General features: G+C 50.7%; 1 protein-coding gene across 1 annotated transcript; it reads left to right on the top strand.

The window, feature by feature from the left end:
- Window positions 1–450: 450 nt before the first annotated feature.
- Window positions 451–25470, top strand: STK40 (serine/threonine kinase 40). Its single transcript, XM_082494012.1, has 12 exons — window positions 451–540; window positions 8171–8283; window positions 10303–10422; window positions 11413–11498; window positions 11984–12127; window positions 13105–13332; window positions 14166–14218; window positions 17220–17335; window positions 20565–20709; window positions 21073–21192; window positions 22203–22287; window positions 23057–25470. Exons 3-12 carry the CDS (start codon window positions 10311–10313, stop codon window positions 23273–23275), a joined length of 1308 nt encoding a protein of 435 aa, XP_082350138.1. The 5' UTR covers window positions 451–540; window positions 8171–8283; window positions 10303–10310; the 3' UTR covers window positions 23276–25470.
- The last annotated feature ends 1 nt before the right edge of the window (window position 25471 follows it).

Genomic DNA, 25471 nt, shown 5'->3' with positions numbered 1-25471 from the left:
CTCAGCCTGGGCCTGGGCCTGGCTGGCGGGAGCGGGGCCCGTGGCGCAGCGGCCCATGGTGCCAGGCCTCAGTGGGCGGGGCCCGCCGGGAAAGCACCCTCCTTTCCGCCAATCACGGTGCGTTCGAATCTCCCGCGTGCCCACCAACCCCCTTGGCGTCCAGCGCCGGCCAGAGCGGGAGCCAATCAGCGGAGGGAGTGATTCCACCTCAGCCAATCAGCCCTCGCTTCTTGCATCCCTCTCGTCTCCGCGCCTCAACCAATCAAAGTCTGCCGCAATTATCCCCTTCCAGCCTCCGGGTTCTCCGCCAATCGCAGCCGGCGCTGGCTCAGCCAGCCAATCAGCGCCGCTTCTTCCCCGCCGCCATCTCTGCGGCGGCGCGGCTGCCGCCGGGAGGCGGGATGATGGCGACGGCGGGGGGCGGTGGCGTGTGCGTCACTTCCGCTGTCAGGTGGCCGCCGCCGCGGAGCGGAGCGGAGGCCGCGGCCGGGCGTGGGGCTGCGGTAGGCGCCGGCCGCCGCGCCGGCCCCGGGGCCATGGGTGAGCGGGGACGGGCAGGGGCGCGCTGGGGCCTGGGGCCGGTCACAGTCACGGTCCTGCTGTGTGAGGGGGTGGGCGGCCCGGGCACCGCGGGCGGGAGGCGGCGCCGCCGACAGCCCCGTCCGTGTGGGGCCGCGCCGGGCGCTGCGGGGAGTCTCTTCGTTCGTACTCATTCTGCGCCGGGCCCCGGCAGAGGCTTCGCCGCGTGGTCCCGGGTGCTCGGCCGCCCCGCGGGGCCTCTAGGGCAGCGCCCTCCTGGCTGGCGGCGCCGCGGCCGGGCCGGGCCGATGCAGCCCGCCCGCTGCCGGCACCTCGGAAGGGGCCCGGGAGAGACCGGGCGCTCCTGGACTCGCCCGTGGCGGCCGCCGCGCCGGTCCCCACGCGTGTGCCGCGGCCTCGGACCGCCGTGAGGGTCTCCGGGCCCCTCTGGGGAGCCTCCCCCCGGGGCGGCCCGGCGGGGCTGTGCTGCCGGTGCACCGGCCGCAGGCCGATCCCCGGTGGAGGGTGGGATCTGGTGCGGTGGGGCGGGTGTACGCGGCCGGATTTTAAAATGTCAGTTAGTGAAACTCCTTTGTCCTTTTCTTCCCTGCGGGAGCTGGGGGAGTTTGGGCTGTGTTGAGAGCGGAGCTGGTTTTGCAGTGCGCTGACACGCTCGGGGTTGCTGAGGGAGCAGACGGCTCCGGGCAGGAATGTCTTAACATAGGAGTTTTGGACCTCTGATCTGAGGAAGAGTCTCGTGTCTCGGCAGTGAGTAGTTGAAGGCTGTACCTCTAAGTGAGAATGAGTAAGACCATGAAGTATTACAGCTGGCGCTGGCTATGGAAACCTGTCCCGTCCTCCCTGTGCAAGCTCACCTGAAGAAGATAAGGAGGCACGCGGTGGGATTTCCTGCCTTCAGAACCTGTGTCTGTTACCTGTTGGCTGTGGCATTTAGGAGCTTCGCTGCCACAATATGTGGGAGTGTTAAAGGTCTCGCCTGCTGTGGGACGCAGCCCGTGGCACAGCACCTTTCCCCTGCTGCTCCTCTCCCTGTCACGGGGGTTTGGGGCTTGTCTTATTCCTGGCCAGCTGCTCCCTCCTCCCGCTGTGGCTGCAGATGTGCTGCACTGGTGTTGATGGTTCAGTTCTTTGCTAGTTTAGAGTCTTAATGTGTAGGCTTAGCATATACTGCTATGTGTAGGTGTGTGAGGCGTCTCGGGCTGTAATCCTGTGTCCTGAGGGAGGTAGAGAATCCGGAGCAGAGGCCGGTGCCCAGAGTGGTGGGGCTGAATTACCGTGGCTCTGCTGCCTGCCGCCGGCGGGACGACATGCTCCCTTCGGGTGGAAGGGACGCAAGTTGGGTGCAGGGGGAGGGTGATCAGGTTCGCAGGGTGCCTGCAGCCCAGGTGGGTGTAACTTGAGGGACGGGGCAGGGTGAGGCTTACCTGCTGGCAAACAGCCCCGGGCTGGTGGTGGTCGGGATGCAGGATCTCTTTCCCCGATGCTGGAGTGTTTGTGCTACATCCTTTTATTGTTTCTCTGTGGCATCCGTGCTGATGGTTTGGTCACATAATCACATTACTTAAAAGCACCCTCATGTTCAGCTGCTTTTTATCCTCAGGATATTACAGAATCATCTCCTCCTGAGGCCATGCAGAGGGAAGCCTTGTAGGTGCTCAGCTGGTGTTTGATTAAGGACAGCCCTATTCGTTTTGCCGGAACTGCCCACTGTGCTTAGCCTAAATAAGGGATGTGTCTGCAGAGACTGGGGGTTGCTCTGGACTTGTACAGTGTGTGCCTCACTCGTGCCTGGGAGATCTCCAGCTGGGAGCTCTTGCTGGACTGGAGGATGCTCCATGCCCCTTGTCATTTTCTATGTGAAACAGTCTTATTTTGTTAGTCGGGTACACATTTGTGAACTTACAGCATCTATCAGTGTGTGTTCACGCTACGAACAATAGTAACATTAGCATGGCAGTGCATGTAGGTAACTTAAATATACTTGTTTCCATCTAGTTAGGGCTAGATGAGTAGATTATCATTTAAAAACAGCAGCCACACCTCACTGTAAAGAAAGTGTCAGCACGTGTGTGAGTCATGCGATAACCTTTGTGCGCATGAGGAAAGTCCTGCTGCAGTGGATTTATGGAATATTAAGTGTACATAGTAACATAAGCTATAAAAGAGAAATAAAATCTTGTAATACAATACACATCTCACCTGATGGTGATTTTAAAGGTAATGACTGGCTGCCTTCACGGGAGCAGCCCAAGGTCGGGAACTCATGCACCGGGCTCTGTGCTGGGAGAGCGGTGCAGTCGCAGGTGCTGTCAGGGTGCTGCCGTTGGATTTCCAGGCTCTTTTCCTGCGCCGTGCCCCTGCCGTGAGGATGTTGGGCTGGAGAGGGGGTTTCCTGGTGGATGTGGCCGGAGCTTCAGTGTGAAAGGCTTAAGCTGAAGCTGGTGTTTATGTAACCAAACAGGGAACTCGCAGAGATGAGTCCTTGGCTATCTCATGTGTTGATGCATCAGAAGGGTTTAAAGAAAGCCCAGCTTGTTGCTTGCTTGCACTGTAATTGCGTTGCTGGAATCCTGTGCTTCAGAGTTTCCTGGGCTGCCTGGGGGGGCGCAGGAAAGAATTTGCTTTCCCTGATGTATGACTTGGCCTGTGGAAGCCTTTTTTTTTGTACCTGAGAAGTTGGAGACTGGCCACAGGTAGATGTGGGATGTGGGCAAGGTGTACTGGGGTCCCTTTTAGCACTGTGGCCTCTCAAGTGCTGGCTGTGCCTTGCTCACGTACCAGGGATTAAACTAATCAGCAGGTTGGGCTGAGCAAGGAGATTTTCTAGTGGGTCGCTTCAGCAGGGACTGCCAGAGGTGTTGGTGTCTCCCAGCTAGCGAAGCACAGCTCGCTCCATGAGTTCACGCTTTACCAGGTGCTTTCCGATGGCGCGGGGGTGCCCCAGCCCCTCGAGCTGTGCCTGCGCCTCAGGATTCTTCCTTCTCAGAGAAACTCTGCGTCTGGTTTTGAACGAGCTTGTCGCTAAGGGAAGAAGCTTGAATGAGTCTCTGCACGTTTCCAAGAAACCTCTGAGTCAGGGCTCCTCTGTTTCTGGAGAAGGCTTCCCTTCCCGGAAGGGCTCACGCAGCGGTACATGGGCTGCACTGGTGGCTCTGAGTCATCTGATGGGCTTTTTTTTTTATTATTACTTCTCTTACAGAACAGTTAAACTTCCGAAGCCTTTGGTAAAATTAATGTTCCTGTATAGTGAATCTTCGAGGGGGCTGCCCCTCCTTCCCGCACGCCTGCTTTGCTTGGGATCTGCCCGGCAAACGTTCCCTGTAATCCCCCAGCCAGCGACTCCTCCGCAGGCCCGGCTGATCTGAACTCCGCCTGTTCTCAGGGAAGCTTTTCCAATGGGAATCGAGCCTCTGTCCCTGGGAGCGCTGATGACTCGGTCTGAGCTGTCCCCGGCTGGGTTTGCCCGGGGAAGGTGTGTGGCAATGCTCTGGGATTGCTCCTTCTCGCAGCGATACCGACCTGCCTGTTCCCGTGCCGGGAAGCCAGACCATACTCGGAGTTTTACTCATTTAATGTTAGTGTTCATGTAGGTTTTTAGGTCATGTCCAACGTTGCTTCTTGTGAGCTGGAATTTGCCGTGAGCCAGGCTTAAATGTGAACTTTGATTAATCATCATTGATAAATACTGCCCAGTGTGTTATTTAGGTGGTAAAAGGTGCAGCCTGATATTGCTGAATTCTTTTAGCTTCATTTTTGCAAAAGCTGAGGCCTGTGCTGGCTGGGAGGAGAGCGGACAGGGTGAGCAGGACAAAAGCCCTTGGACCGGGTCTCCAGCTTCATCCCAAATGCTGCAGCACTGGCGCCCAGAAGAGAAAGCTGGGCAGAAATGCTGCTGCATTGGGTGGCAGGTCGTCTTCCCTCTGGGGCAGGAGACGGATAATTCACGAGTACAGAGCAATACCGTGCTTCCCTGGGCGGCGGAGCGCCTGGTGGGCCCGGCTGTGGTGCCGCCTCTCTGCCATGGAGGCTTCGGGCCCGGTGATGAAGCCCGCGGGGAGCAGTGATTCATTTGTCCTGTGCGCACGCCCGAGCCGGCAGCTGGCAGCCCTGCCTGCGACTCCCGCGCAGCCCTGTCTTGTTTCCACCTGCAGCATTTCCAGGTCAGGAGCAACAGGCGGGTGTTGGGTGCCGGGTGCTGGCGGTGCGGTGAGCGGGTGCAGCCGCAGCTCAGCTCCGTCGGCTGCCGGGGAGCTGCTCCGTCATCTGCTGCGCTCCCGGGGGCAGGTTTCCCTTCATGGCGTGAGCTCCTTGCTGAAGGAGCTCGTCCTCGATAGCCGGCAGACACTGGTGGGCTCCGTCATCTGTTGTGGGTTCCCAGCTCACCCCGTTGCCTTACTCGCAGAGATCAGCTCTCTTGTAGCAGCGGGGTAGGACACCCACGCGGCTGCCGGTCGTCGCACTAGAAAGTGTAAATACCAACTAACTTGTTTTGTCCCCTTGTTGCAAGATAAAACAACAGAGAACATCGCGGAGGTTGTATCAGCTGCTCCAGTGTCTTGACTAGTTTCTGTGCTGCTGAGTAATCCTGTTAACGCCCCAAAGGTGCTTTTTTTTTTTTTTTTTTTTTTTTTTTTTTTCTCCTGCTCCAGCTATTAGCTGTGGCTGCTGGACTGCGGGACCCGCTTGTTCTTTGAGATGAAAAGGGCAGTTTGGCAGTTTCCTCTTCTCTTGTTGTTCTTTGTTGTTATGCTGGGCACTGGAACATCATGCAGTAATTCAGGAATTAGACAATTTCCTCAAGCTACGTAATTAAAACGCGTTACATGTAGGTCTCCAAAATTATTTGATTAATAATTCTATTAATAATTCTAGCACAGTAAGAAGCTTTGGACACTTCTCCAGTAAGATGTTGATACATTGCATGGTCCACATTAAAATTAAGTAATGAATTTTTGTGCTAGACTTGTAACTTCATTGTCTGTGTGAGAGGGACCATTTGTGTTACAGATGGTGGGATGGGGAGCGGGGGTGTTTTGATTCAGTTTGTACAGTTTGGGTTTTGGGGGAGGGGGCGGTGAACCCACCACATCAGTATCTAACAGGCCTGTCCCTAGGATGGACTGTTTTAAAGGATAAATTTGTTTTTGTTCCGGTCCTTTGTAGAAATGTTGGATGCTCTCTCTTGAGACTGATCCTTCTGATGTTACAACTATTTTTTTTTTCTTTTTCAGTCTTAAGAATTGGAAAGTCCCGGCTGTCTGTGGGGCTGCCTTGTAGACAGAGGCACTGCTGCAGGGGTTGGGGGGATGCTCTTCACCCTTATGAGGCTTGCCGCCTCTCATGGAAATATTCTAAATTCTCAACTTTGGGCTATTTTAACTCTCAGCTGCGCTGCAGCGTAACCAGTTTGCGTGTGGGACTCCACTTACTGCTTATTTGCCCTCTGCTCCTTGTGTGAGAGGAGGCAATCCTTGTGCGATGCAGTAATCCCCTCTTGTGCGCCCTGAGCGAGCCTGGCCCGGGGAGGCTCGGCTGCTCCGGTGGCAACGGCTGCCACTGAGAAGAAACATGTTTGCTGTTGGGACGCGTTAGCTGGAGGAGCAGCGATGCTGCCGGCGTCCCTCCAGCTGAGCTGTGCGGGGCTGGCAGGGCTCCTGTGCCCAGCGCGTGGCCGGGGACGCAGCGAGGCCGGGGACGCTCGGGGGCCCACGGGTGGGATGGCAGATGGCTTCGGCGCACTGCTTGTGGGACGGGACCCCCACTCGCAATGGGCCCCACTCCGGGTCTGAGCACTAAGGGCTGCCGTGGCCTCGCGTTGCCACTTACAGCTGTGGAGTTGTTTTAAGCCGTCCGGTTTATTAATGGCTTTTGTCTAAAACTTATTTAAAGCTTGTTCTTCAGGACGTAGTTCAGCTGTTGGTTTCTGAGCAATACCAGCTTCGTGTTGCGAGTACTTTTAGCAGTGAAGCCCCTTGAAATCAGAGCTCTGTATCAGCCCAGCTCAAGCTCAGCTCAAATGAATTTGCAGGTGGAAAACACCGGCTGGCTCGGCAGGGATGGGGAGCCTCCTACATTGCTGGTTTTGTTTCCATAAACCTTGTCTCAAAATGCTGGTCTTAGCCATATGCCTAGTGGATAGCCACTTGTTCTGCGGGAGGCGGGCACAAGGAAGCCCATGCCCTTTTGACCATTTTTCTCGCTCTGATTGGGGTTACGCAATGTGCAGAAAAGGGAACAATCTTACTGCTTTTTCACAGCAGCTGCCCCCGGTTTTCTTCCCTTTGCTCTGGGACCTTTCTTCGATCCAACCGTCCTTCCTTCCAGTCTCTGAGGAATCCGAAGTGCTCATGTGTAAACCCTCTGGGTGCTGCTGAGAGCCCCTGAGGTTTTTGGTGGGCTCTACTACCCTTGTGATGCGGCACGAACTGAGCAGGGCGCGGGGAGATTGGGTAGACAGTGCCATGAGTGGCACAGGATTGTCCTTAATAGTTAAGTACCCATTTGTATTGGTGTTTTTCTCACTTGCTCTTACAAGTATTCTGTCACAGAGCTGTGATATTTAAGTTGGTGGATGTCCTTTAAGCACTGGTAGGGCTGGGGCACCTCCGCTCGCTCTCAGCGCCGAGACGACTCATACCGAAAGTGCTGGCTGGTGAGCGGGCTGCCTCCGCGCCGCCGGCACCGGTCTGCCTGACCGGCGCATCCTGCTGCCTAGAGCTGTGGCTCTCAACATCGTTCATCAAAGTATAAATAGCTGTGGTGCTTTAATTCAGAAAGGTCTTTAGCAGACTTCGCAGATCCCCCAGGACCAGGTGATAATACTGCATTGTGTTTTGAGTGGTGCTGGGAGCTTGGCTCCTGCATCCCAAACGTTCCTTGTGTATTTTTAAGTCGATCTAGCTGGATACTGGTAAAGTATTAAGAAATTGGATTAAGAAATGAGTAACACGTTAAACTTTAAGCACTTGGTAGAGGTGGTGTAGATTCAATTCTAGAGCGCCTAGATTTAAATCCTAAATTTCTCTTTTTAAATGGGACCAGATGAACTATTAAGCAGTAGTGAATTTGAGTTGAATTAGTTTGATTATTTTTTTTTAAGAGGCTGATTATAAATTGCGAAGAAGAATTAACTTGCAGTGGGGATTTGATAAGAGTAAAACTCAATGTATTCTTCTTTGTCATTTGCAGAAATCATTCTGTTCAAGTCCAAACTTTAGGCATTAACTCTTACTGTGATTTAAAAATTGCTTCCAGTGGTGAAGATTCTGTTGTGGCAGCATTGCTAATTTGGGTGTATTTAAGATACTGTTAAAAACAGGCAAGCTAGAGGTTGAAATGGAGAACATGTTTGTTTCTGCTCTGAAGGTCTGTCTCACATCACAAAATGCCTTTTGAGATCATTGACGCTTGTATTTGTCTTGCTGCACAGGGCCATGCGTCTGTGACTCTTTGGGGACTGAACTTCAAGAGCCCTTTTATTCTCTCACGTGATATCAGGAGCTTCAGGACTTTTCTAAGCCAAAATAAACACAGATGTTTCAAGCTGCAGAAGTTTTGGTGCATACCACGTTATCGTAATCAAGAATAATCCAGAACCACAGCATCAAGTGTATCTCGTTTCGCATTACAGAGTCCTCGACCTTTCGACCATCCAGCCTTCTCCAAGGTGATGACTCCTGTCTCCTGAGACGTTGGAAAACCTAGTTTGGAAGAAGAGTAAAGATACAGTTGATGCTGAACTACGTGAGTCCTCAGATTATTTTGTTTACGATAACGCCGTTCGCACCAGCGATTCCCATCCAGCCCGGATTGCACAACGGTCATTATCTCAGAGTTTCTGTGCAGTGGGGTTTCTCCAGTGGAAATCTTACTCATACGTTTCCAGCAGGGATGACGATGTTGCAAGGAGTGGAGAATTTTATGAGGCATAGTCAAATATTAGGTCAGGGATGCGGAATGAACAGAACAAGGAGCGTATGGGGCTCAGGACTCTGTTCTGTTCAGCTGGCCGGGCATGGTAACGCTTCAGTGTTGGAGATCTGAGTGGCTGGTGGAAGCCGGGAGCGCAGGGATGCGAAGGCTGCTGGAAGGCTTCTCGCCTTATCTCTCGTGCTATCTCCAATCTTGGTGACAGGTACTGCAAGATGAATTAATGCAATGAGATCACGCTTGTGTCCACAGAAAGGGTGGGACTGCCAGAGGGTAAACTTCATTCAAAGTATGGTGATTTATCATAAGTCTCTTACGTGGTGAAACGCTGGGACTTTTTTAAAACAAATAAGTACAACCCAAAAATATTTTCCCGGTCTGCTGTAGTAACCTCGTAGGGAAGGCTGGCAGGGCTTGGTTTTGACTTGCTCAAGAAAATGGATCTGTGCTTAGTTCCAACTCTCCCCCACCCCCTTAAAAAAAACCACTTTGAAATGTTAGAGTGTGAGCATTTAATGTTTAGATATTTGTGAAAGTCTTTGAAACTATTTTCCAAGAGCTGAGGGTGAATAGGAGGTGTATTGGGAACAAAACTTCAGTTTGCTGGAGCTGATTGATGCTTGCTGTGAGCACGCAGCAGGGGAAGGGTAGCTGGGCAGCAGTCACGGGAGGTTCTTTTCCTGCTAAACTGAAACAAGACTTTCCTTTGGGGAAGGAGTGTTTCAGTCACAGAGGCTTGAATTTATTTGGCCCTTTAGGTATTGGTTCTGCAACACCGCCTCAAATTCTCTTTAGATTTCTGAGCAGCAGAAAATGCATGTTGGAAATCGGATTTTCTGCAATACCTGAATAAGTAGGAGTTAGTTGGGCTTTTAGTTGTTTGTGCTGGATTGTAGTGGTGTGTGAACCCCGAATACTTGGACGCAAAGCATGAGACTCCTATTTAGTAGATGAAATTGTTCTTTGCATGGAGTGGTGGTGCAAAAGAGCACAGGTACTGGCACCACAGTGTTTCCTTGCATTGGAATATCCGTTAAAGGCAGGTAACAGCGTGTTAATTCCAAACAAAGCATCACTTCCTGCACGTGGAGACTCAAGTGACGGTTTTATATGTGGGACTCAAATTTCAGCTGCATCGGATGTAGATAGATGGAGATATAATAAAAAGGTTAGAGCCTAAAGAGGTAGAAAGAGAGAGGAAGGACTTATTTTAACCCTAAAAATACACTTTTGGAAAATCATTGTTAAACTAACTGACTCTCACAATAACTGGCATGCTTTAGTCTTCCGTGCCCTTGCTGGAAAAGGTGAAAGATACTGTTCATTTTTATGGTCGGTTTTGTGCATTCTTGGCTGTCTGAGGAGCAGACTCGAGCCTTCCGAGTTCCCCGGCGGGCTGGCTGCAGTGCCCGGTGGGAAGCCCTCCATGGGGGAATCCACAACAGTCCATAGGCTGAATCAGAAGTAGACACGCATCCAAAAGGATAACTTAGACATTTTCTTTCAGAGTTTTTTGGAATATGTTGATTTGCAAACTTGTTTTTGCTGTAAAACAAGCTTTAATTATTTTGACTTGTTCCCACTATGTCTCTCAAACAACCGTTCTAGGAAATGTTGCTTTGAATAATGAGGCTGATTTATACCTTCAAAAATGCATTAAGCCTCCAACCCACAACTGGTCTATCAGTAATGAGCCATAGATTTTTTTGTAGAAACACGAGTAGGCAGAGACACGAGTGCATCAGGAGGTGAAAGCCTTCCAGTATGAAATAAGGGATAGTATAAGAAATTAGCTCAGTTGCTCATCAGATGTGATCTTCTTTCTCTTTCAAGAGCCAAGGATGAAGCGGCGAGCATCAGACAGAGGAGCTGGGGAAACATCCACTAAGGCAAAAGCTCTCTGTACAGGGATTTCTGGAAATAATGCCAAGAGAGCGGGCCCTTTTATACTGGGTAAGCAGAGAGGGTTTTCTTTGTTGGTTTTCAAGGTAGCTACTGATTGCAAAACTGAAAAGAAAAGGCATTATGAAATGAGGCAAAGCAGGTGTGTAATTTAGCGTCTTACCTCAGAGTGCGATTCACTTGTAGCAGAGCAGCAGCCCTTGGAGGTTCTGCAGCTAGTCAAGCTAAGGAGGTTTGTAATGTTAATACAGCAAGGCAGGTGCGGCTTTTAAGATGAATATGAACCCTTGCTCTTCCCTTTTTTTTTTTAAACCACATTCTTAGACTTTGTTAAAGAGCAAATTCATTCGGGGGGGCTTTTTGGTTAGAGCACTGGGGAGGTGTTCAGCCCTGCTTGCTTTTGGAATATGCTGTCTAATTAGCATGAAGGCAACTTAATGCAGTAGTGGTCACTATAAGCAGTTTGTGCCAAGGCAAGACCGCTCTGCTACCTTTGAGAGCTGCTAGAATAGTTGTTAGTTCAGAACTAGTTCTATAAACTGTCAAAAACATGATGCGCTTCACAGTGGAAACCAATGGATAATTAACTGGAAGCCGATTGATTTAAACTGAAGAGTGGACACTGTATATTAACTTGAAACTTGGGCTAATCCACATACCTGAGCAGTCCCTGCAGAGGTGGCAGTTGGGTTCAGAGGTGTGGTAACAGCAGTTGTCATGGGTGTTGCTAGTAAATGTAGGAACCTTATGGTTCAGGCATGCAGAAATTTGAATTTCTGAAAACAGCTGTGCCATGTGTGGGCTTTTGTTAAATGTTTCTCCAGTGAACAAATGAAACGTTGTCCAGAAAGGTTTCAGAGTTCAATGGCCCCCTTTTTTTTTTCTTTATATCGTAATTTGTGGAAACGCATTTAGTCCCCTGAAAAAAGGGAACTTACTTTAAACTAATGTAAACTGCGTGACACTTGCATACTGATGTAACCCTGAATTAGTCATTGCTGCTTAAAGGAAAACAAGTCTGTTTTTGCTTTGTGCTGTTAGGTCCACGTTTAGGTAACTCCCCTGTGCCAAGTATTGTTCAGTGTTTGGCAAGAAAGGATGGGACAGATGACTTTTATCAGCTAAAGGTAAGCAAACTTCAGAGCTCTTTAACTTGAGCTCTGGCGACAGAAGCGCTTGCAGCAGTGTGTGGTGGAGGCTGTGAACCAGTGCCCCGTCGGAAGCGGCAGCTGGAACTTCCCCTCAGTGGGGCAGTTCTGCCAGGGATTGGTCTGGTGTCGAGATTAGCCGTGAGACGAGAGGCCTCTGTGGCTGCTGTGCAATGCTCTCTTGGAGCCCTCTGCTCTGCTGTGCCTGAAATGGGGATGGCTCTGGTGGGGAAAAAAATCACCTGGGATATTTGCAAAAAGCCACCTGAGCCGCTTTTCTGTGTTAATCAAGCTCATGCCATGCATTCTGCACAGGCGTTAGTTCAGATGGGTTTGTGGCAAGTACGCAAACATCAGAGTAATTACATCAGCTGTTAAACACATGTGAATACCTAAAATGTGAGAGGTTTGGGGGCATTTGTTTTTTTGTGGGAGCTGTAAAGGTCTTTTCCCTCTTCCTGAAGATTCTCACCTTAGAAGAAAGGGGTGATAAAGGAATAGAAACCCAGGAGGAACGACAGGGCAAAATGCTGCTACACACGGAGTATTCTCTCCTTTCCCTGCTCCACAACCAGGAAGGAGTGGTTCATCATCACGGGCTCTTTCAGGTACAGCTGGTCACCATCCGGGTTGGGGGAATGCCAGTAATTGCTATTGGCTTGAGCTGCTTTTGTTTGATGTACGGTTCGTGCTGACCCCGTTCCTGTGTGTAAAGAATTACCAGCACACCGCTGAGGTTAACTGCTGCCACTTCAAACAAACAGGTTTGTGGCAGGGGCTGTTGAGAGTTAAGTGGGATGTAACGGGGTTCGGGAATTGGAAATGTGAGCACATTCACAGATGGGACAGGTGCTCAGTAGTGTCCATTCAAGTAGGAGAACAACTGGCAAATTAGTTTGTGCCCATAGAGCATCCCTTAGAACTGCATTTGTGCTTTCCAGTCTCTGTACTGTTTTATGATGACTTAGAAGAGGGCACAAATTGCCAAGAAACTGTTTCAGCAAGTTAAACTACTCAGTGTGCTGATCAGTGTCTCGTGTGAGTGAATTGCGCTGCTGTTAACACCTTCAGAGCTGTTCATCGGTGTGACGGGCTGGTAGGAATTGCTGGTTTGGGTGTTGGCATTGCCTTGCTTGCTGGTTAAATTTTATCAACAGATTTTCATTTGAGGCCATCTGTACTATGTCTTAAATAAGCCAGATGTCCAGCTCAGCTGTGTCCTGTTTAATGTTATGGAAGAACTGCTAATTGTGTCTTAAGATTTCTGTTCTTCTCATTACTGATGTGTTGGATCCCTGGTCTGTACCACCGTAGAGTTTTTCTAGGTTTTATTTAAAGGGGGTGGGTGGGGGGGGGTGTATAAACAGTATCAGTGCTGACAAACAGCATAGACTTTCTCTGGCTTCATTAAGTAGAGATCATGTATCTTCTTTTTGAAATCCCGACTCGGGGCAAAGATCAAGCACTGTGATTGCATTTGCTTATTTTGAGATCACCGTGTAGTTATTTATTCTCTAGTACTCTGTAAGTACATATGCCCAGATAGCTTCCCTGAACTATTGCTCATTTGTTTGCCTCCCTGCAGGACCGAGCTTGTGAAATTATAGAAGATCTAGAAGCCAACAGAATGGTCAGAAAAATGAAGAAGCGCATTTGTCTTGTGTTAGACTGTCTCTGTGCTCATGATTTCAGTGACAAAACAGCAGATCTGATCAATCTGCAGCATTATGTCATTAAAGAGAAGAGACTCAGTGAGCGAGAGACGGTAGTGATATTTTATGATGTGGTACGAGTGGTAGAAGCATTACATAAGGTAAGATCTTTGTTATCCCTTGCAGTGCTGGAAGGCTTAGTTTTCCCACGTTAGTATAATAGATGTTTTAAAACAACATCCTTGTGCAGGCAGTGGCCGGGTTACAGAGGATGCATGTTTCAGCTGTTTCCCTGTAATAGCGTTCTGCGTAAGACCTCAAGCCATGAAAGAGCATTCCCTTCCCCTCCCCTCAAGTTTCTTGATGATAATGTAGCATTTATTGACTGTGGAGAGGGGCCAGCTGGACTAAATGCTGATCAGGTGAGCGACAGCATTAGTAACCTCAGAAAGGGGTGGCTGAAGAGGAGAGCAGAGGCTAATCAAACACAGGAAACACTTCAAGCTATTTCCGTTTGAAGCTAAATAAATCACAATGTAAGAATTGATTTCTGAGATCGGAACCTCAAGCTACGAGTTTGAGATCAATGAACTAGAAATTACGGTAACAAAAATAGATTCTGCCGATGATTGACTTCTTACCCTGTGACGAGGGACACCCATCCTTCCTCGGCAGGGCAATGAAGCATGTATCTTTTGAGGAAATGCTCATCATATTGGTCTTACTGAGCCTGGACACTTAACTAAAACTAAGAAGCCTGAAACTTAAGTCTGTCTGTGTGTTCAAAGTAGCGAATTTGCCTGTTCTGTCCTTCTGACCAGAATCAAAAATCAAGGGCACAAAGTACCCAGGATGCAACCTGACTTGAAACCTGGATCTAGGTTATTTCTGAGGATGAAGATGACGTGATTTCAAAAGATACTTAGTGCTTTTGTCAAATTTATACTTCTATAACAAATATGCCTTTGCTTATGTTATGTTATATATTTTACAGAAAAATATTGTGCACAGAGACTTGAAACTAGGAAACATGGTGCTAAACAAAAGGTAAGTCTGCTGGAGAGCTGCTCTTCTGGCAGTTGTCTTACATTTCTTCCCTGGAGCAGATTTCTCTTAGAAACACAACGGAAGGTAGCGCTTGAGAGTGCTGTCGTGTGAGAAGGGCGAGGGAAGTGGAAGCAGGCTGCGCAAAAATACAAATCCAGTTCAGTTATATGTGTTAATCTCCAAAAATGAATTGAGCCCAAACTACATAGTTCACTCTTCCACGAAGCTTAGTGACCAAGGTCAGCACTTCTTTTTGGATTCTAACTTCTGAAAACTAAATTTTATAGTAATTCAAAAACCTGCAAGAGAAATGCTTATATATATTAAAAAAAAAATTAAAACGTAGTAAGAAGTTCTGTTCATGTAATTCACTTTCCATTGTGCTGAAGGAATTCCCAACACTGCAGGCTGTACTACAATCGCAGCAGTGTTCAATCTTTGACTGTTACACTGCTGTGTTTTTGCTAGCAGTAAAATATTTACTTATCTAAACAAAAGTTCTTCTGTCTGGTCTGTATTTGTGTTTGAAATAGCTTCCTTGTTCCCATTAGCTGGTTTGATGCAAGCCTCAGTTTATAATGCACTGACGTCCAACACGTCTTGGATGCCGTGCAGACGCAGGAGGGACCAGTCCTCCCGGTGCAGAGCGACCAGTGTCAGCGGGGCATGGGTTCAGCGCGAGTGAGAGGCAGCTGGTGGTCGCGTGCGCTTGGCTTGGTGGCTCCTTGGAGTTTTTCAGTTGTCTTGGGTTGTGTAGTTACTTAGTCGGCCAGCTAGTTCCAGTTGAGATACTCTGCTGTGTCCTTCAGTATTACATTACTGGCTAAATATTTTGTGCTAATTTTTAAGAATGAGTGGAATTCATTGTCTTTTCACAGTGTCTGTCTTTCTGTGGAATCAATAAACTGGAAGGCTTTAGGTCTGGAGGCTTCCAGAGCCTACACAGCATGCAGGTTCACTGTGGTCACAGCTTGCTGCTTTCTCCTCCCCAACGCTGTTTGAAAGCACACAGATTTTACCTGCTGAGGTTGAACTCCTTGGCTCCCCCCCAGCACACAGCAGATAGTGCTTTTCAGGGCCACCTGTAAATGTTTTAAGTCATTTCTAGAGCTGCTTTAAGATAAATCTCTTATCTACTGCTTGCTGCTTTGATTCTCCTTGCTAGGAAGAGGCAGACAAAGGTTGCTGCTTTAAAGGATCCACCCAGCGCTTCCCTTCTTTTCTGGGCAAAGTGTGTGGTGGAGCATCCCACTGACAGAGCTGCACACAGGGGCCCCCGCCAGCAGGAAGGGGGAGATATTTGAAGCTTTGTGAACACACTTGCCAAAGTAATTCTTTGCATCGCTCGCTATGTTTTTGGTTTTTACTCGCAAGCCCGTCAACTTTGGTGAGGGAAAACTGTAGCCTCTACAGCAGTGAGTCATGTGAAAGGGTGGGTGAGGCGTAAGAATAGATCACCATGGAGAGGACCAGTCATTCGGGCTGATCAGAAATGTTTGTTCTGTTCCAGCCCTGCTCACACAAGAGCCAGGTCTTTTCTGTTGGCGGGGGCGTGAAGGTAGCTGCTTATCACCGCAGAGTCCTAACCGGGCATGTAGCACCCTGGGCTGATGAAGATCCCTCAGACATTGTCCCCTGCGAGATGCAGACGTTAAAGCTTTGCAGGTTTTCCAATTAGCCAGTGCAGTAGTTGGATGATTATAGATTAGATCAAATTTCAGTGACTAAATAAAACCAAGCAACCCTGAACGCTTTAGTGTCCTTTAGAACATTTAGTCTTTTAAGTCTTCAACAAATCCTGCAAATTGTTATTCAGCCAGGGAAGTCTCTTGACAGTTGAAGCTAACACTTCTTAAACATGAGTCTGCCTTTCTTAATAATCAGCTCTCCATTGCCAGCCCACACTTGGTTTTATTTCACTTGTCTGTTAGATTTGCGGGAAGTGTTTCTTGGTTATTTTGACTGACTTAATTCATGCTCTCAGGCTCTAGTTGTGTAATACTTTTCAAGGATATAGAAATCTTCTAGATAATGTTTTTCTGCTCAGTCCTTTAAGTTGTACGTTAAAATCCAAAGTACCTGAGTGACACGAAAGATTTAATGTGGTAGTAATTTTGTAATGAGCTCACTTTCCCTGGAAAAATTAATTAATTGGAGCTGGCAATACCGTAGGGAAGTAGGGGTATCTTAATAGAGAGGTAGCGTGTACCTGCAGTTCTCACCTTTTCTGAAGTACTCGAATGTAGGAGGCTTTTGGGATGTTGGTTAGACTCGGTCTGTTCCGTGTACCTGCACGTGAAGAACAGTCCTGCAGATCAGGTAAGACTGCCCCAGGACTCCTGCTGTGGGACTGGGGGGTAACGCAAACGTGGTTGTACTGAATCTGATCAAAGGTCCTGTAACTCATCTGCTGGTGATGCTTAAGCAAACAGTGCACGGGGCGCAGCCGTGGGCAGTCCTTCTGTAGGGTATTTTCCCTCAGCTTCCAGAAAATGTTGTGTGGAGAAGATGCCTTTAGAGATGGTAGTTGGGAAGTAGGGAAGAATGAGCTGTTAAAATAAACTTCTGCTTTCTTAACACTCACGCCCTACAGTGCTCAGCAAGCAGGAAAGTGCAGATCCCGGTGCTGCTGGTGCCCGCGGGGTGCTGTGCCGCTGGCCGAAAGGCAGCTGTGTGGCTACAGGGTGGGTGGGTTACATGAGCCCCTGTGCTTACAGCCACGCTTACACGTGCCACTCACCTTGAATGTAGGCGTTGTCCGTAGCTGTAAAATAGATTCTTACTCCCTCTGTAAGAGTCTTGCAAGCCACGCTGACCGGTGTGGCATCCCTCCCTGTTGGGATGGAGTTGATCCTACAGCTCCGCTTGTCTTTTCCTGGCACTTCAGGTGTCCCAAAAGGCCCCACAGACAAACACCTCTGTTTTGGCATTAACTTCCTCTGTGCTGTGTGGCTCGTGCAGGATGGCGTGTCTTCACTGATCTCTTCTGACTCTTCCCCAGGACTCATCGAATAACCATAACAAACTTCTGTCTCGGAAAGCACCTCGTGAGTGAAGATGACCTGCTGAAAGACCAGCGAGGGAGCCCTGCCTACATCAGCCCAGATGTGCTCAGTGGTAGGCAAATCCCCTTCAGCCCCCGCACTTGACACTTGTTTCATTTATTTGTGGCTCTTGACAATAAATGAAAATCACCCACTTCTGTTCCCGTATGTAACTTGCCTTCTGTGAGAGCCTCTGAATTCCGGTACAATTATGACGCTTGGTCTGCTTTTTCCACCTGGGAAAGCATGGAGGAAAAAAGCAAGTGTAACTTTTTTCTTAAGGCTAGTCTGAACTTCAAAGCTAATTAAAAGCTCCCTGCCTGTTCCTAAGTAAGTCTGACTGCAGACGAGATGTTCCATTTCCCACATGTGAATCTTGTTCCCGAGGCCTCTCTTAAGCTGCAGGTGAATCTGTGGGCCTAAGAGGCAATTGTCCAAATCCCACCGTAATGTCAGTTTATTCCAGGCTGCACACTAAGAGGAGCAGCTTTTGCAACTGCTGCTTGCTTCCAGAAGGGAACGGCTGACCCTCTGGGCGGCTTCTGGGCCGACTGAGAGGAGTTACTTAAAAATAAAGGAATGATCGCAGCAGGCCAGACCAGCGGTCTGTTCGGGCTGTGTCTGGTCTGCAGCAGCCTGGCCTATGCCTTGTCTCCAGCAGAGGACTTCAGCAGAAATCTGGCGAAGAACAGCTTTCCCTAATGTCCTCCCACCTTTTAACTATTTCCAGCACACAGGGCTTTCGGAAGCAGATGTGCTTTCTGTCTGGTTGCTTCAGGAGGTTTCTCCGAACTCTGCTGCTGTGGTAGCTTTTGTGCGGGCAATAGCTGAGCAGGCAGCGGTTGCCCTGTTTGTCAGGGCAGTCACCAAGGCGTCACTTTGGGGGTTTTGCTCTCATCCAGGTGAGCTTGACTAGAGTGCCGAAAGGTGTACTTACAGTTGGGACTGTGCATCTGAAGTGTCTCTCTATAAGTCTGTATAGACTCCAGTTACCGTGCGTTAGCTCATGTTATGGAGTACTCCTTGTGAGCACAGATAAAATTCCCTTTGGATGGAGCTGAGCTGCACATGCAGTCCAAGATCATTCCTAATGCATCCCACCTGCCAAGGGTTATCCGTCCGCAGGGCTGTGCTAGCGTTTAGATGATGGGAAACTCCCTAAAACTGTGGATGGGAGGTCATCAGTGCCAGCTTTCCTGGACAAGTTGGCAGTACGTTGGGCAGCACCAGTTGCTGGTGTGCACATAGCCGATGTGAAGGCCACAATCCTACTGGTCACCACGTTTGTCTATGTGAGGATAACATCTAGAATACAGAAGACACTTCTGCTGGAGATTAGAGTTATTCATTTATGGTATCCCAAGCTATTGTATTTCAGAAATACCCTCAGAGGGAGCTAGTCTTGATCTTTCCGGACCCAGTGGACTCCCCTCAGTAAGTTTGTTGTCAGGTTTACAGGCAGCAGCAGTAAATGGAGCTGACCTCTTCTGTCATGATCTGCCAGGCAGGTTTAAGGCTGCTTCCCTCTTGGGCAGGACGAAGCCAGGAAGGGAGCAGAGGCAGGCGGGGAGGTGCAACATGTGTTTTTTGCAGGCCTTTCCTGTTCTGCAGGATATCCTGAGGCCCCTGTAACCAGATGGATGATATGAGCCAAATGCTCTGCAGGAGCTTGGAGCAGTTGCAGCTCAAGTGCTGGTGTCCAGTAAAGGCTGCATGGAGCTGCCCCTTCCCGCTGGGATGGGGTCCCCTTCTGTCCCGAACTTCAGCCCGGCTGCCCTCCCCACCAGCACAGCTCAGCTGCAAGCACCCGTGTTTCTTCTGAGGGCTCTCTCGGTGGTGGATTGACCGGCCCGTCTATAGGGCACACAGCACAAAGCACCCAACAGGCCCTCTTTGACTTGTGATGGCAGAGGCTGATCGAGACCCTGCAAGGAGCCTTACAGGGCCGCATCCTGCTGCAGCACCACCGGGAATGACCTTTGGGTGCAATCGCACTGCGCTCCAGCTCTGATGGCTCCACGAACAGCCCTTCCCCGTGGGGTGTCTGTGCAGTTCGAGCCTGTGCTCTTGAAAATGCTGTTCCAAAATGGTTCAGTCTGCAGTTCCCCTCCAAGCATTGAGGGAAAAGTTACTTGAGGACATTCCAGGCTTCGCCACCACCTTCAGACTCTGAGCATCTCTCTGTCTGTATTGCTAATGCTCCTGTGCAAGAGGAAGCTAAAACGCCCGAAGAATTAATCATTGTTTTAGGTCTCCAGGAGAAGCTGTCTTTTGCTAAGAGATAGCTTGCGTTTTATGGCTGCTGAAATGTCACCACAGGAAAAGCTGGAGGAGGAGGGAGAGGTGCCTTTTTTTGAGCATATAAAGCAAAGAATAATTAGTACAAATAACAAATGCTGCAGCAGTGACTCACTGTGTGAGTCAGAGGAAGTCATTCCCTCAGTCCTATGCTGCGGTACAGCACTGGAGTTTAATTTTTTGACCCTCGTGCATGCTGCTGTTCGCTGATGTATTGTGTGATTGAAGGGGCTTTCAAGCAGCGTTTCCATCGAGCGGATCCCAGGGTGTGCTGCGGCTGCAGCAGCTTTCAGGAATGCCTCCATGACGGGGAGGCACTTTGCTACGCCCTCTGCGGATTCACGGCAGGCTCCAGCGGCTGCGTGCGGGATCCGTCCTGGAGGCAGAGTCCCATCTCTATGCGCTCCGTCTGAGCTGAGTGTGGAAAGCCTTAATCTGCACTTCCAGGCGAATCTCCAGTGCAGCCGAGGTGGTGAGGCTGGTGTTAATCTTGGGCCGCTCCTCACCTGTGGAACACTTACTCTTCTCAGGATTTCTTTCCTGCCTCCCTGTGCCTTGTGTTCATGAGCCCTTAACTTCTCTCCTTTGTCTCGGGCTCAGGGCAAGGTGCATCTGTGGAGCCTGTGAGGCTCAGGGGCTCCCGGCGGCGACAGCCTGCAGGGATGGCGAAGGGGAGTGAGGGGCGAACTCCAGCACAGTACGCAGTGGCTCTGATTACTTGATTCTCCTCAGATCACATCAAGGCCTTTCAGCAGGGATAGCCCTGCCCTGTAGGGAAAGGGAAGGCGCCTGTATGGAGATGAACGGTGTCCTTAATCACAAAAGATGCGTCTATGAAGGAGGTTCTTAGTGTCTTGCAATAGGAGGTCCTGAGTGGTTTTGATTAGTACTTAGAAAAAAGGATCACATGCAGAGGTTGCTTCAGTGCCTTTACTGCTGGTGGTGGGCTGCAGAGGGGCGCAGTGTTGTGACGCCTGTTGCTTTTGTCTCCTTGCTCCCTGCAGGACGGCCGTACCGTGGAAAACCCAGTGACATGTGGGCGTTGGGTGTGGTGCTCTTCACCATGCTCTATGGCCAGTTCCCCTTCTACGACAGCATACCTCAGGAGCTTTTCCGCAAAATCAAGGCTGCCGAGTACACCATCCCTGAGTGAGTACAGCCTGTCCCGGGGAGGCCCTTCTCTTAGTGCCTGTGCGGGCGGTGCTCTGTGCCTTACTGGGACAGCCGGTGCTGGAGGGGCTTCAATCAAAGCCCCTGAGGGTTGCAGCAGTAATGAGAACAAAGACTGTATGCAGTAGACACCAAGGAAGCGGTAGCGGAGCTGGGACATCTTGTGCAAAGGTGAGAAAGGCCCCGTTCTGGAGGGACAGGGAATGAACCTCCTGGGTAATTCTGGGGTCTCTTGGTCAGAGCAGTGGTGGCTTTGCTCGTCCCTGCCCTGTGCTCCCAGCACGTCTGTCCTGCCCCTGCCCGCCTCGTGCACTCGGGCTCACCATGCGCTCTCTCTCCCAGGGATGGACGGGTCTCAGAAAACACTGTGTGCTTGATCCGAAAACTGCTGGTCTTGGATCCGCAGCAGCGTCTGACGGCTTCTGAAGTGCTGGATTCTCTCAGCTCCATCATAGCATCATGGTATGTGCGAGAGGAGAGAGACAGGAACATGGCTTCTCTGGCCGCAGGCTGTGTTATTCCAGCTGCAGCCAGGAGAGACTGCTGCCAAACAGGACACCAGAGGAGGCTCTGTGAGAACGGCAAAAAAGTGTTTAAATCCTGTGTCTAAACCATTGGTGTCTGCTGATGGTACAGCTGGAGCGGCCTGTACCGGTGCTTGTCACTGTGACCAAGGTTGGAGCCTGGACAGCAGTAATGTTGCAGAACAGTACTGCGGCACAGGAGGGCCTTTGCTGCTGTGCCGCCCTCATCCTCTCCGGATTTTTAAAGAAAGTCTAATGGTCAGGAATATCTTACGTGTACAAACAGATGCAGCCGAATGCAGGCACTTCCTGCAAGCTGGTAATTAGTGCTGCATGATCCATTCAGTAAAAGCAGGCATGAGATCTCTGGGGGGAGAGAGCAGGAGATGCCGGTACAGGTGGGGACACTACACGTGCAGGGTGGGGATGCCTTTTGAGGGTAAATCTGACTCCAGGACTGGCATGAACCAACTGGGATGAGATTCCAGTAGCACGCTCCAGTGGAAATGGATCCTAGCGGTGTTTGCTCAGTGCAGCCCTCTCTTGTCAGCCCCGTGACCTTCTGTCTGTGTGGCACAGCATGCCTGGGCAAAGTCCTCCTGCTGCCTGTTGAGTCAGCAGTGAAGTCTGTGATTTTTGGAGCTGTGGTTGTTTTCTCTCCTATCTATGCAAGAGTTAGAGTTCCACATCCTGGTTGCAGGGGGAGGGGGGAGGAGGAGGGGAAGGCGAAGGCAGTTCTGGGGATTTTAACATGATTTCGTACCAGGGAAATTGAATTTGGGATAGCATCCTTCGGTAGCAGTAGCCGGGGTGGCATCCAGGCAGCACTGTGCCACACTCTGGTGTCCAGCTGTGGCCAGCCAGGCGGGGTGGCCCTGGCCGGGGCGTCGGGTGAGGGTGGGCGAGCGGGGCTGTGCTCCAGGTCGCTGACGCTGTGCTCTCCCCCAGGCAGTCTATGTCCTCGCTGAGTGGCCCTTTGCAAGTGGTGCCAGACATCGATGACCAAGTGGCTAACCCTGAAAACCCCCAGGAGGTAGGTTTTCCTACTTTCCTTTCCACGGAACTGCTTTTCTGTGCCCCCGCGCCAAGTCTGTATGTAATGGAAAGAGATGGCAGCCCCTTGTGACCCCCGAGCTGGTGAGGGGAGGGCGGTGAGGACCCGGCTGTGTCCATCGCAGTCTTGTGCAGCGGAAGGAAAGGCTCATGCTGCTGGGACCGGGAGTCACATCCGGCTGGCCATGCTGCCTGGAAGCGAGCTCACCAGCCCTGGAGCTGGCTGAGGGGCAGTTTGCTCCTCTCTGAGCAGCACTCACTCCCTTGCACGCAGCTGAGAGCTCGCAGGCACTGGGAGAGCTGGGAAGAGGTAGCGGTGTTGGCTCAGGCTCCCCATTGAGTTCTGTGATGGGAGCAAACATCCTGTTTTCTTGCCAGCGTATTTTGTGTTGGAAGTGGTGGCCAGTGACCTCACTGCCTGGGGACAGCCTTGTAGGAGCTTTTGCCTGCGGTGCCGCAGTCGGTGTTGCCATCAGAAATTTTTCCACTGGGCTCGGGGGGGATGTGGGAACTGGAGTCAGACGGCTGCAGCCCCCGACTATCTGGCAGGGTTGGGATGAGCTGCGTCAGGACAGAGCCACTGAGGCTTCTGTTCCTGGTGGCACTAGTGAGTCCTGCCTGTACTTCTGGCAGCAGGTCCAGTACTTGCGTTAGGACTCCAGTTATCCCGTGGTAGCTCAGGACCATCGGAGGGAAGCTGTGGGACTGTTGCATGTTGCTGTGGCTCTGACGGGGTGGTTCTCTCGCAGGTGAAGGTGACAGAGGAGTGCTCGCAGTACGAGTTTGAGAACTACATGAGGCAGCAGCTGCTCTTGGCTGAGGAGAAGAACACCTTGCATGAGGCCAAGAGCTTCCTACAGAAGCGGCAGTTTGGGAACATCCCCCCCGTGCGACGCCTGGGCCACGACGCCCAGCCCATGAACCCTTTGGACGCAGCCATCCTGGCCCAGAGGTACCTTCGGAAGTAGCTTCCCACACGTCTGAGAGCACAAGCACCATCCCGCAGTCTGCCTTTCACATCCCCTACTACAGCTCAACAGCAATACCGGTGTCCCGTGATGGAGAATAATGTAGCAAATTCTTCTGAGCTCTGTTCAGGGACACACACTCACACTCGCTCTGGAGGGAGAAGACTTTTGAAAAAGCTAGTTTTGGAAGCAGCAACTTCTTGGCATCTTCTGGAATCTGTTTTTTAAATCGAAGCCTCGATGACTAATCTGCTTTTAATCATGACTGTAATCTACCTCTCTTGTCTTTTTAACCATGCTGTTCTCTGGATCGAGCAAAGACTGGGAAAGGAGAAGACTACCAAGGGTGAAGCTGGTTTGCTGGCGCAAGAGTCGCGGCTGTGCAGTATGGAGAGCCGGCTGATTGCATTTGCTCCATATGGTTTGAATAAGCTTAGATTTATCAGGGTTTCTCGAAAGGAGTAATTTCTTGAAACCTCCCCCTTCCCTTCGTCTGCATCAAATCTTTTCTGTCCTTAGCGTGCCACTGGGTTTGGCTGTGTTGTCTAACCCCTGGTGGCCGTGTGTGGGCTGCAGCGCGCCGAGGCCTTCGTGAGCCGGCACAAACAGCTGCCCGGGTAGCCGGTGTGACCGGGGGCTGCCTGGAGAGCCTGACCACTGCCTCGGGCAAGAGTCGTCCTCGCCGGTGATCGCTGCAAAGATCAGATCTTGTCCACAGGTCAAAGGTTTTGCAGGACTTGGCCCAGCGTGGCCTCTGACCTCTTTCCCACCTTTCACTGATTCTTTTAGTTTCATAAGGATATATGATTTAATCTTATTTTTCAGTAGCTTATCTAAGGTGCAGTTAAAATTGCATTAATTCTGATTTAGCATTTTCACACTTCAGTTGTGGTACAGATATAATATATGAGTTATAATGTGAAAAAGCTTCCCAAAATAATCTGCCTAGAATTAGGAAGGGGCTGGCTGAAGTCTCTACTGTATTTGTTCCCTCGCTTTTCTTGCCATCCCAGCCTCGCCATGCAATCCCGGGGCTGCCTCTGCTGTCTCCACGTGGCGCTGAGGTGGGAGAAGGATGTCCCGTTTTGTCACCTAATGCTGCTGGAAGAGCGTTTGCCTGTGCTGAGAACAGGAACGATTGTTTCTGAGCCTCATTTTGTGAACTGGATGCCTGTCTTGCCAGATGAACTGTTCTCGCACAGTGGTCCCAGGGCTCTCGGTGCCTGAGCCAGGGCTCCTGCTCGAGGCAGCTGCTCTCCAGCTGCCTCCTTCCCCTGCTCCTGGCTGCTCCCAGCACCGCGGTTGCTCCAGCGTCGCCCTTTCCTGCCACCCTCGGGCTGGGCACAAGGAAATGTGGAAGGAGGGATGGGAAAAGCTGCTGTTGGCGCTGGTCCTGCTTTTTGGGGTCAACTCTGCCACCCTGGGGGAGCGCGGGCAGGGAGCGAGTAGCAGATCTATTTGTAGCATGTTGCCTTCTCTTGCCCCGGGCTGGGGCAGTGGACTGCGTCTAGCCTGGGCCACCCTCCAGGTGTCTTTGTTGGGGACATAGGGATTGACCTTGGCAGCGTCGGGCATTATGTCCTGCCTGCGAACTCGCCAAAGCCCCTTGGCAGCAGGCAGGCAGGGATTTGTGAACACTAATACAGATTAGAACAGTTGCACCAACCCCAGCCAGCTGAGCCAGTAGCCTCAAGTCTTAGCCTTATTTATTTTGAAGATGGTAGCTCTGTCCTGGCACACCCCCCATGTGCCCATCGCCCCCCTGTGCCACCAGCAGCAGAGCAGGGACCCAAACAGCCCCTGAGCACCCCTGGGATCCGGACCCCCTGCTGGGACCCTGCGCTCTCCATCTGGTTTTCTCCTGTCTTGCTCCCACCTCTTTATTTTTTTGTTTTCCCAAAGTTAAAGCAATATTCTGGGGATTCTGCAAGGCTGTATCATACCCAGTATTCCTGTGCACCGGTCATCGCCAGTAAATCACACTTGTATTAAAGCAAACTGGAAGAGGGGGTGGTGCGGGGAGGGCAGGAGCGGCTGGGGGTGCGGGCGGAGGGGCCGCGCTGTGGGAAGGAGCCTGTTGTAAGAAAAAAGAGAGAAAAAAAAAAAAAAAAGGAAAAAAATTTGTATAAAGACATTATTTTTGTACTACATCGGAACTACTCCTGCATGTCTGCAATAAAACTTCATACCGAGAAC

The sequence above is a fragment of the Vanellus vanellus genome, assembly GCF_965231255.1.
Source record: "Vanellus vanellus genome assembly, chromosome: 22".
In the NCBI taxonomy this organism is placed as follows: domain Eukaryota; kingdom Metazoa; phylum Chordata; class Aves; order Charadriiformes; family Charadriidae; genus Vanellus; species Vanellus vanellus.
The sequence above is the reverse complement of the archived record's forward strand: the minus strand, read 5'-3'. Positions and strand labels throughout refer to the sequence as shown.

Excerpts from the sequence above, each read along its gene's own strand:
- STK40 (XM_082494012.1), top strand. The coding sequence starts at position 10,311 with ATGAAGCGGCGAGCATCAGACAGAGGAGCTGGGGAAACATCCACTAAG. Across the intron at positions 14,219-17,219 it reads AACATGGTGCTAAACAAAAG|GACTCATCGAATAACCATAA; the intron begins GTAAGTCTGCTG and ends ACTCTTCCCCAG. Across the intron at positions 17,336-20,564 it reads CAGCCCAGATGTGCTCAGTG|GACGGCCGTACCGTGGAAAA; the intron begins GTAGGCAAATCC and ends TGCTCCCTGCAG.